Consider the following 11,653-nt stretch of genomic DNA (forward strand, 5'->3'; position numbering starts at 1 on the left):
AGTAAACAACCAGCAGTAGTTTATTAGTATTAGGATTTTACATGGTATACGAATTACTTGCAAATATTAGAATGAGGTATATTACAATCTTACTCAAGATGTAATTATTGTTCAATAATATACTTTAACTTTTGAATGGTAATTTGTCCACACGACATGTGTTACTTCATACTCATAAAATTAATTGATCAGCATGTGATTCTTTCTTCCTTTTTTTGTTCTGTTTTTTTCCTTTGTAGATTAATTATTTATGTTGATATACCTTATAGTGGTGTTTGTCTAAATGGAATAATATCTCGTATCATATCAACAAATAATTAATATCATACTTTAGGACTTGAATTTGGAAAAGGAACGCTACTATGAGATTTTATTTTTAAAATTAATTAGATTAGGAACCAAATTTCAGAAGTAGTATTTGTCTAAAACTCTATCTTCAAATGGGACAAATTTTTTATTTACCAAAATAGACAATAGAAATATGATAGAATTAGACTAAAAGGATATAAAATTCGTTCAATATTTGAAGGATATTTTGGTTAATCAATATTTATATTCATGATTTTAAAATAATATGGATAGATAGATAGAGTCTCTCGGAAACAGCCATCCTACCTTGGTAGGAGTAAGGTCTGCGTACACTCTACCCTCCCCAGACCCCACGTTGTGGGATTTCACTGGGTTGTTGTTGTTGTTGTTGGATAGATAGATAGATTACAAATTATATTATTAAAGTGCCATATTCATTTTCTTTGCAATGACCATAAAGATGCAGACCAATTTCTCACGTTTGGGTGTCATAATATCGCCCCTACTTTTGTTCTTCCACTTACTCATTAGTCATAATTAGTTATGGTAGAATGTGGCAATTATTTCTCTTGTAACTCTCATAACCTCCGAATCCATATTCTCTCACTTGATTACCCCACTCTCTCACTACTCATTCAATTCATTTGAAGAATGATTTTTTCGCCTATAATAGTTGGTCATCCTTACCATATGAGGTAAAAACAACATCCGAGAGTTTTTGAAAAAGTGAGAAAAAAAAAAGTTTTATTTAGTTGAAGGAAGGTGTTCTTTTGGTGGAGCTTTGGACTCAACATCTTGTCCAGAGTTTGTTGAGTTATACGACGTGATTGGGCTGTTGTATCCTGGAGGGGACAAGTCAGGAAGATTACTGCTGGAACGGTAAAAAAATTGTTGCAGTAGGCTTGAATCTCCTTGAAGAGAGCGAGATATTCACGTCTGAGCCTGAAGATACTTTTATTTCTTCATTTTATTTTGTAATTGTAATTGTACTTTTAGTTGTATTTTCACCAACAAATATATTTTATTTATACATAAAAAATGAAAATATTATTTTCACACATAAGCATTAATTTGACTTGAAATTACACCTGTCATCATATGGTTAATATCGATGAAGATTTCATTTGTTGAGATAGAGAAAAAGACAAATATAATACATGAGTGACAGTAAGTGTATTTTTGTTTTCAACTTCTAACGAAGGTCAAGACTAAAGCGAAAATCGATAATTGAAAAAAAAAGAAAAAAAAAAGTAAAAGGACAGTTTTGAACATTTTCTTGCTTATGTGTGTCTAAAATTTGCGGGTTATATAAAAGAAAAATGATTAACCTTTGTTTTAATTCGAATTAGTGTGTTTATTATGGAGACTAAATTTCCTAATTAGAGGATCAGGAATCAAAAATCATATAAATTAAACAAACTAAATACAAAACTCAAGAATAAGAAAAATGCTTATAATAAAAGGAAATTAAAGTTATTACCTTATATTTTCATAGTTTTAAAGTTCGAATTTCATTAACTTCTTTCCTTCTCTTTTTTATCCCTTCTATCCCAGACCTTTCCACATCCGAAAAGATTTTTATAGTAAAACACTAAGATATATATAACAGTATATTTTTCCTCATGTTGGTTGTTTAACAATTGATTAGGTTATCCCTTGCCAGTAACCTTCACTTGGACGATCCTCAATAATTGCTCGTGGCCAAATATGAAAACATGACGTTCACATTAGTATGCATCACCATCACGTTTGAATTCGATTTATGTGTCGGGCAATTATAATAGGAGTATTTTTTTTTAGTTATAAGTCATATTCATCGTTACAGTATTAAACACGTTTTTGTCCCTTTAATATGTATAACATGTCCTACGCGTGTCAACAAAATGGAGGAGAAGCATCAATATACTAATAAAGACCTATTGGTCATTATCAATTGATGATGATACTATATTCTATAAAGGCCCGCATGGGATGCGTTTAATAATTTGGTAACTTTAATAATTTAACCTACTCTTTCTGCTAAATTGTAATTAATTCGTCTTTAATTGTATCACTCGTTTAACGGCCAAACTTTATATGAATTGACCTCATTTTATATAAATTAAACTTGTTTAACTTATACTAATTTTTACTGCATGACGATAAGCATCACCAATAATTTTTGCCTATACACGACATGTACAACTCAAGGCGCTATCTAAACGTCTACGACAACAACAACAAACCCAGTTGGATCCCACAATGTGAGGTCTGGGGAGGATAAAGTGTACGCAGACCTTACCCCCACCTTAGAAGGTAGGGAGGCTGTTTCCGAAAGACCCTCGGCTCAGAGGAAAACAAGGGAAAAGAGTCAGATACGGACAAGCAAATCAAAATCATGTGAAAATGAGAAGCAGCAAGAGCAACGAAATCATGATAAAAAAATAAAGATAGACAGGACCAACACATAGAAGCAGGGTAAAAATAGTCCTAATACGAGAAAGAAACCTCGCGGCCCCCACTAGCCCTCTACCCTGATACTCGATCTCCACCCCCTCTTATCACCGGTCATGTCCTCAGTAAGCTGGAGTAACGCCATGTCCTGCCGAATCACCTCTCCCCAGGCCTTCTTTGGCCTACCCCTCCCCTTCTTCAGGCCCACCACAGCCATCCTCTCACACCTCCTCACTGGCGCATCCGCGCATCTCCGCTGCACGTGACCGAACCACCTCAACCTCTCTTCCCGCATCTTATCCACCACAGAGGCCACACCCACCTTATCCCGAATCACTTCATTCTGAATCATATCTCTCTTGGTATGCCCGCACATCCATCTCAGCATCCGCATCTCAGCTACCTTCATCTTCTGGACATGCGCTTTCTTAACTGGCCAGCATTCCGTCCTATACAACATAGCCGGTCTAACAACCAAATTAATTAATTTAATGTGTAAACACGACAATTTACCACTCGGCCGCCATCTAAACCTCAACGTGAACTTTTACTGTATCACACAATCCTACCAATCATTAAAATAACAACTTATGTCCTTTTTAAGTGAAAAATTACCACAATCTCTCTCTCCATTACGTACCTTATTATCTCATATAAATTAATATCCCAAGTACATGGAATATCAAACTTCCTGAATCTTGTCCACTGTTCACAAATACAAAAGTCGTGTTTGCTTGACCATAACTTTTAGGTGCGAATTTCAGTTGGTTTCCATATTCAGGGAAGAGAATACATAAATTCATCAACAGGAGCCAAGCAAGGCTCTATGTAATGTACGTGGTATTCAAGCTGTTGATCATTGGTGGTGAGATTGTTGTTGAAGAAGAAGACCAGTGGGAAAAAGAAAGATAAATTCTAAAAGAACATTTCTTTTCCCCTGTTTATTGAGAGAATCATTTGATTTTCCGATAAACAAAAAATCAGGTTCGAGATTTTGAGTATCCGAGACTTCCTTCATCTTTTTTCATCAGCAAAATCTACGCCGTAACGGTAAATTAAATTCCCGCCAGATTTTCAGCTACTTTACTGTATATATCTGTCGTTCATAATTATATTTATAGGCCGATTTACAATTTGAAATTAATGTACACTATATAATATGTATATATATCTTCAATACTAACTACAGGAAGTTGGTGTAACTAGCTACACCTATTTCATTAATGCTGGAGCTGCGTGTAGATGCTGATTTTGTGTTCATTTGAATTTCAAATTTTTGAAACGGTTATTGTGTTTATGTGTATGTTGAAAAAAAAAATTTAGGAGTTGTAGAAAAAATCAAAATTGATTAGGATTTGATATTTTAATTCACGTCTTGTTAGGATTTAAAGTAAATTCATATTCGAAAGGTTTTCCTGTTTTAAGTTAAAGTAAGTTTCATATTACTATAAGTAACGGTACTGCTAGCTATTCTCATACAGTGGAAATTGTATAGAGCATTCAGAGATTTATGAATAAAATATTTTTCTTCAGTTGGCGAGTAATTTGAGCAATGGCAGAGGCGATGAATGAAGTGGAGATGGTGAAATGCGAGTGCTGCGGATTGACGGAGGAATGCACGGTGGCGTATATAGCGAGAGTTCGCGAGAGGAACGAAGGGCGTTGGATTTGCGGACTGTGTGCTGAGGCAGTGAAGGATGAAATCATGAGATCGGAGAGGCGGATTGGTACTGAAGAGGCTATAAATCGTCACATGAATTTCTGCAAAGAGTTCAGAGCTTTAAAGCCGCCACAGCATCCAACGGAGGAATTGATAGCGGCGGTGAAGCAGCTGATGTTAAGGAGCTTGGATACGCCGAAGTCAAGTCCTGTGAGAAGGCAAGGTTTGGTTCGAATTCGATCTCACAGTTGTTTTTCAGTTGGTAGTTGAACGTACAGTTCAGTGATCAAGATGTTACAATTCAAACCGAATGCAGGATTAGGAGTTCGACGTTCAGTGGAAAAGTACAAGTGAAATGAATGACTTTTGCATTAGTTGGTGAATTGAAAGGAATATTATTAAGTAAATCAGTACTACTAGATGATTACTGAAGTTAGTAGCATTAGACTACGAATAAATTTTGCTGCTTAAGGTGGTATAATTAGTTTGAACTGTTGTTCAATTGTGAAGGATAGCTATGCTGTTAGGGAGTCTTTTTTTTTTTTTAAGTGAAACATAGTATAGTATCTAAATTTATCTTGTTTGGTTATTGTTGGACTAATTGAATACTGGTTTTAGTTTTCTTTTAGCTAGATCTGATATGATACTTTTGGTATGGGTTGATTCTCTTGGGATTATTCTTTTTAGATTTCGTGGGAAAAGGAAATGGAAGTACTGTTTCTGATTGCACATGTAGTTTGTTTTTCTTTTTTTGGTTGTGGTTTTAAAGTTGAAACATTCTTTTGAATTCCATCAGTAATCCGTGTATAGGGTGAAATCCGTAGACACCAAGTGGATGTATCAAAAGGTGACACGTAGCGATGGAGACATGTCAGGTCCGAGTCAGCAAACGAGGGGTTCCGCGAAAGCATACGAAACTCCGGATAAGTAATTTGGTAACCCGCTTCCGGAGGCAGAAACTACAAGAGGCCTGGAAAAGCATGCCAACTCACTGGTCAAACGTCATTGGAGATATGACCGTTACAGAAGACCTCAAGTTTCCTCCAACCTTTATTAGCCTTTATTAGGCTTTATTACCCTTTATGGCCTTTTATTGCAACATTAATATTGGTAATTAAGGGGGCACGATTCATGGAATCTGTACCCCATAGCTCCAGTATAAATAGAGGTACCCATTCTATTGTAAGGGCATCTGAAACATTATGCAACAATACAAAGTGTTCATATTATTCTTAGCATTCGCTCTTTCTTGCTTAATTCGTTGAGGTTATAGTGATTCACCGCCCGGAGACTCTTAGTCAAAGCTTCTCCAAGGCCCAGGCTACATAACTAGCTATACTTTACTTTAACTATTACTTGCTTTCATTCTAATAATCTTACTTGTTATCTCATTATTGTGGTTACATTGATCCACGTGTCATTGATCACGTCTACAAATTCAACTATAACGATTTTTCATGTACACAATCAGAATTGGAAATACTACCTCAATTAATAAAACAAGAGACTCATCAATGAACAAAAATCAATATCTATTCTTTTGGCATCTGTGTATGGATACCCGATTTTGAGGCCGTCATTTAATTTGTGTTGTTTTCTAAATTCTCTTGCACGTGTATCCATTTCGGATAATTTCAAACAGTGTATGTCTGAAGTTAGTCATGACGAAGTTTAACTTCAACAATATATGATTGAAGTTCAATCATTTTTGTCTTGCAATTTTTGTCCAAAGTTCATGCACATATTGCTAAACTCAAACAAAAATGATTGAACATTAGTCATATATGGTTGAAGTTCAGACAAATGAATGAACTTCACTCATGTATAAAGCATGTCTGAAGTGGTATATGTGCAAAAATTTTAAAAAGGTGGAACAGATAAATGATGTTATCAAAACAGTCGATCCAATGAATTTTTTACATCCATCTCATCAATTGAACCTATCCCCAGTTTACAAGAATACGTATAACCGATAGACTAGTCCAAAAAACAGGTACTCAAATGAAATAAGAATTTTTGTACCACTTTTGACTTAAAATTCTAAATTTATCTCTGGTTACTCACACTTAAGGGTGTACAAAAGTCCATTGTTCATTGTAGAAGACTGTATAATCTGAGGACTTGTCCACCAAACAAGTACTTAAATGAATATAGGATATTCATTCACATGTTACTTGTGGTTAAGCACAGTTGATTTGAAGTCACTCTCCTAGTGGGTGATTGGAATGTGAAAGGGCGAACAATTTTAAGAGGAAACTGATTATGTCAAGTGGGTTGTTGGAGACTTGAGAATGACTCAATACATTTTTAAAAGAAGTCTCTATCTATCTGATAAAAGCTGGGAATTCCATGGAAAACAAGAAAGCAAAGCTGAGTGAGTGTCTTTTTTCCCTACCCTACAAGAAGAATTATATTTGTCAACAATTTTTTTTGTTGCCATAGATTGATTATTATTGCAAAAAGTATTTTTGGCAATAAAAAAAATATTTTGTTGCATGAACTTTTCCCAACGGCTATTATTGCAACAGCGTGCAACAATTTTTTGTTTTTGTTGTCAAAAATACTTTTTACAACAATAACCAATACTATGGCAACAAAATTAAATTCTTTGGCAACAACAAAATCATTTGCCAACAATAAAACTAAGTTATTGCCAAATATAAAAAAATTTGTTGCAATTTCTATACTTTCTTGTAATGCTAACGAAGAAGCTCGCAGCTTAAAATTGACATTGTTGCTCTGGTACTGAAAATACTAATTAACTTTCCACATGACTTATTTAATAAAGGAAAACTATTGTGAAGAATCAAACTTTTGAAATTTTCTTTTCTTTAGATAACTATTTGAAAATGTACAAGCATGTTGGTGATTAAGCATGTTGGTGCACTTCTCATTGTACCAAAATAAGGTATAAATATGAAGTGTTGATTAATGGCGGAGCTAGGATTTTGACTAAGAAGATTCAAAATACAAAAAAGTAAATATACAAAGAAGTCAAAAAAGGTTCAACATCTATTGTATATACATAAAAAAGTAATTTTAACCATGTATAAATAGAAATGGTGATGATTAGTACACGATCACTCAACTATCAGAAATGGTGTAACAAACTTACTTTTCTTTATATTAAAAGTCCTTCAATTATTGGAAATTGTATAACGAAGCCACGTTTGATTTTTATTTTATAATAGAAAAGTCTATCGCTTTATATTACTATCGGGGGCGGACCCAGCCTATTAGGAGGGGGTCACATGTCCCCCTAACCTCAGGAATACCCTGTACATGTAAGGTGTATATACCTTAAAGAATGTATATGTATTTAAAAGGACCCCTGAGAGATATCCGGTGCTTTGGTGCATTTGGTTGTTGTGCCCCTTAGGTCCTTATATGACACGTAAGTTCGAGTCTCGCTTGTAGCACCTTTATTTTTATTTTTTGTTGAGTTTTGTTTTGTTTCCGTTCTAAACCTATTTTCGTTTCTTCCAATTTTGAAGTTTATACTTTATACTACTACTTTACCAATAACTTAGCATAATTATTAAGTTTTCAAAGAGTTGCACGCCCAACTTTTACATAATAAGTGACATATTTATATTAAGGTAGTGGTCATTGGTGCCTCCTCTATGTCAAAATCCTGAGTCCGCCTCTGATTACTATATCATACCATATAAATTCTTAGCTGAAAAACTTATTACATCTAATAATTTAATGACGCGACAGACAATGTTTGAAGCCAAAAAATAAAAATATAGAACCCAACAATTTTAACTACAATAGGAGTATCCACCCATGAAACTCCCCAATCCCAACTCAAAAGGGAAATTAGTAGAGTAAGATAGAAGGAAAACAAGAAGGCTCAGAAGAACTCTTGGAAGATTAACAAGACAGTTTCCCCTTTCTCTTTCAGCCAGTCCCAAGAGTTGAGTTTACTCGAATTGTAGGCTGATAGCCATTAAAAAAAGTGGCTGTGGGATATTAATTTGGTTTTAACCGGTCGCCTAAATTGAAAATTTTATGAAAAATACTTCAGAAATGTCATAGCTTGAGACATGTTAAAGAACACTGTCCTTATGGATATTTCATCAGTAAAGATGTATTTCCCAAGATTCAACAAAAATTTCCAGTATAAACTGGGAGCAACAACAAAGAAAGAATCTGGACATTTTTTTTAACCACCAAACAATGTGGTGTAGTGGATGGGGCTGCTCATTCCTTAATCAAAGGTCTTGGGTTTGAGTCCTGGGTATGAATTTTTTTTTTAAGAAAATAAAAATACTCAAAGGAATAATATTATCACAAGTGAAAGACTAAACAATGGCTATATTAATTTTTTTTATCAAACTAGAGAGAGAAGGTAAAAGACTTTACTTGATGACATAACATCTCTATTTATAATACTAGAAAATCAACATAGACTAGGATTAGAAAATACATTCCAATATGAACTAGATAAATAAATCATAATTAAATATGAATTAAATAAACTACCAAATATCAAATCCTAAACAGTTTTGGATTATTAATCTTGGTTTAACTTCAACAATTCTTGGTAGGAAGCACATCCCCTGAATGAGGCCCTACGCGGCACGAATCCGGATATAATCGGACACAAATGCGGGTGGGAGAAAAAAAAAGAATCTGGACATTTTCTTATTAGGCGTTTGGACATGCGATTTCAAACCATGGTTTCATGTCATGACATGAAATCAGTGTTTGCGATTTATCTCATGGTTTCATGTCATGAGATGAACTCCCAAATCATCCAAAAAGGCATGATTTGGGATTTCTGGATGGGGCTGCTCATTCCTTAATCAAAGGTCTTGGGTTTGAGTCCTGGGTATGAATTTTTTTTTTAAGAAAATAAAAATACTCAAAGGAATAATATTATCACAAGTGAAAGACTAAACAATGGCTATATTAATTTTTTTTATCAAACTAGAGAGAGAAGGTAAAAGACTTTACTTGATGACATAACATCTCTATTTATAATACTAGAAAATCAACATAGACTAGGATTAGAAAATACATTCCAATATGAACTAGATAAATAAATCATAATTAAATATGAATTAAATAAACTACCAAATATCAAATCCTAAACAGTTTTGGATTATTAATCTTGGTTTAACTTCAACAATTCTTGGTAGGAAGCACATCCCCTGAATGAGGCCCTACGCGGCACGAATCCGGATATAATCGGACACAAATGCGGGTGGGAGAAAAAAAAAGAATCTGGACATTTTCTTATTAGGCGTTTGGACATGCGATTTCAAACCATGGTTTCATGTCATGACATGAAATCAGTGTTTGCGATTTATCTCATGGTTTCATGTCATGAGATGAACTCCCAAATCATCCAAAAAGGCATGATTTGGGATTTCAAACCATGATTTTCAAAATTTTAAATGTAAAACTTGACCCATAAGTTTATATTTTGTAAAAAAAGACTCATAAATTGGTAGATAATTTTAATAATTACTTCCATTAACCTCATTAACTTCTACCAACCTTTATTTATATTCTAACTTCTACCAAGTCAAAGTTACATTACTATTCATGTTAAATTTTCTTTTTTGTTGAACTAAAGTTTGATCAATTGATGTTGTATTTTTTAGAAAGGCCTTCTAGTAGCGTATTATTTTTTTTTATAAACTATGACTTGCTCATTTGGTAAGATTGTATAAAATAAAATTAGGATTGTTTTGATAGTTCTTACAACTTGTGGGGTTTTATATCTATAAGAAAAAATACAACTTAAGAAATTTAAATTATATGTCTAAATATAATTTTAAATCATGATTTCAAATCATAGTTTCAAATCATATTCAAACCGCACCTTAGTCAAATGAGAACACTTACTTTTGCGATACCATTCTCATTTATTTTTAAACAGGCCAACCCCTTATAGTAAAGTATTGATGAGACGTGAAAACTTTTTTTTGCACGGATTGCCCTTAATATTTTTTGCACGGATTGCCCTTCATTTGGGGTGGTTTTTAATTTTTTTTCCCTTCAAATTGGTAGTCTTTAAGTTTTGCCTTTTGCCTAATACTTTGAGATTGCGGGTTCGAACCTCAGCTCAATAAAAAAAAATAAAAAATCATGCGACAGAATTCTGCCCATGCAAATTCTGAAGGTAGAATTTGCAAAATTAACTATGCAAATTCTGCCTTAGCCTTAAGGACAAAAGTTAAAGACCACTAATTTGAGGAACAAAAATTAAAGACCACCCCCCAACGAAGGGTAATCCTGAAAATTGCCCGACGGAAAAAGCGCTGGTTCCCTTTGCTCAAACCGTACATTGTGATGTGTACCCAAGACAAGTAGTCCATATGGGATCTGTGTAGACTTTGCCTAAATGATGACGAAGTGTCTCAGACCATATTTAACAAGTTGAGGTGTAATGAAAATTCTATAAATAGTTCAAGAGTAAGAGGCCGTTTGGATGGCTGAAGTCAAAAGCCATAAATTAAAAATTATAGCTTATGACTTTTAATTTATTTTTATTATTTTGGCTTTAAAATATTTTTTTATTTTACCTAAACACTACAAAAGTGTTTAAAAACTATTTTGATTTAAAAACACGTAAAATAAGTCAATCCAAACAGGCTTTAAATATGCGTTAAGCATAATGAAAAAGTAACATACATTTGTATCCAGTAAAGTCACACATTTGGCTACTAATCGTCAAATAAGCCGTTGGTTAGATTTCAATGTTACAAATAATGTTTCTCAAACGGTCCTCACAACATTCGTCGCTTTGGCCGAGTGGTTAAGGCGTGTGCCTGCTAAGTACATGGGGTTTCCCCGCGAGAGTTCGAATCTCTCAGGCGACGTTTACTTTTTTTTTTCCTTTTCTTTCTAGAAGAAACTTGTAATTAAATTGTGATTGTGAAGTATAAAACCGATACATAATGGGTTATATTCTTTTGATGTTCATTGTGTTTTAATTTTTAGCCACTCTTGCTCTATGTTACATGAGTTCATTTTGGGACATGTATAGGTACGGGTGTGCAAGAATTCAGTATGCGTGCAAAGTTATCGGTTTTTTTTTAGTGTACTAGTATACTTACCCGCGCAATGCGCAGATTGTTTTGAAAAAAAAAAAGAGCGGAGAGAGATAATAGAAACATACCAGAGATAGATAATAGAAACAAATTGTGACATACTGCAGATTTTATATTTATATATATATTTTTTTTGGAATAGTCTTATTACAAACTAACATTTTCTATTGTATGTAGCTGTCAC

General features: G+C 33.8%; 1 protein-coding gene and 1 non-coding gene across 2 annotated transcripts; both read left to right on the forward strand.

Annotated features, from left to right (window-relative positions):
* Positions 1-4,294: 4,294 nt before the first annotated feature.
* Positions 4,295-4,756, forward strand: LOC132615057 (uncharacterized). Its single transcript, XM_060329615.1, has 2 exons — positions 4,295-4,625; positions 4,719-4,756. The coding sequence occupies exons 1-2, from the start codon at positions 4,295-4,297 to the stop codon at positions 4,754-4,756; spliced, it is 369 nt and encodes a 122-aa protein (XP_060185598.1).
* A 6,400-nt stretch (positions 4,757-11,156) lies between these two features.
* On the forward strand, positions 11,157-11,238 carry TRNAS-GCU (transfer RNA serine (anticodon GCU)). Its single transcript has one exon. It is a non-coding gene; the product is annotated as a tRNA-Ser (tRNA).
* Positions 11,239-11,653: the final 415 nt, after the last annotated feature.

This window comes from Lycium barbarum, chromosome 1 (assembly GCF_019175385.1).
Source record: "Lycium barbarum isolate Lr01 chromosome 1, ASM1917538v2, whole genome shotgun sequence".
Classification (NCBI taxonomy): Eukaryota; Viridiplantae; Streptophyta; class Magnoliopsida; order Solanales; family Solanaceae; genus Lycium; species Lycium barbarum.

Coding starts and splice junctions, on each gene's coding strand:
- LOC132615057 (XM_060329615.1), top strand. CDS start 4,295: ATGGCAGAGGCGATGAATGAAGTGGAGATGGTGAAATGCGAGTGCTGC. Junction 4,626..4,718: donor AAGTCCTGTGAGAAGGCAAG/GTTTGGTTCGAA, acceptor AACCGAATGCAG/GATTAGGAGTTCGACGTTCA.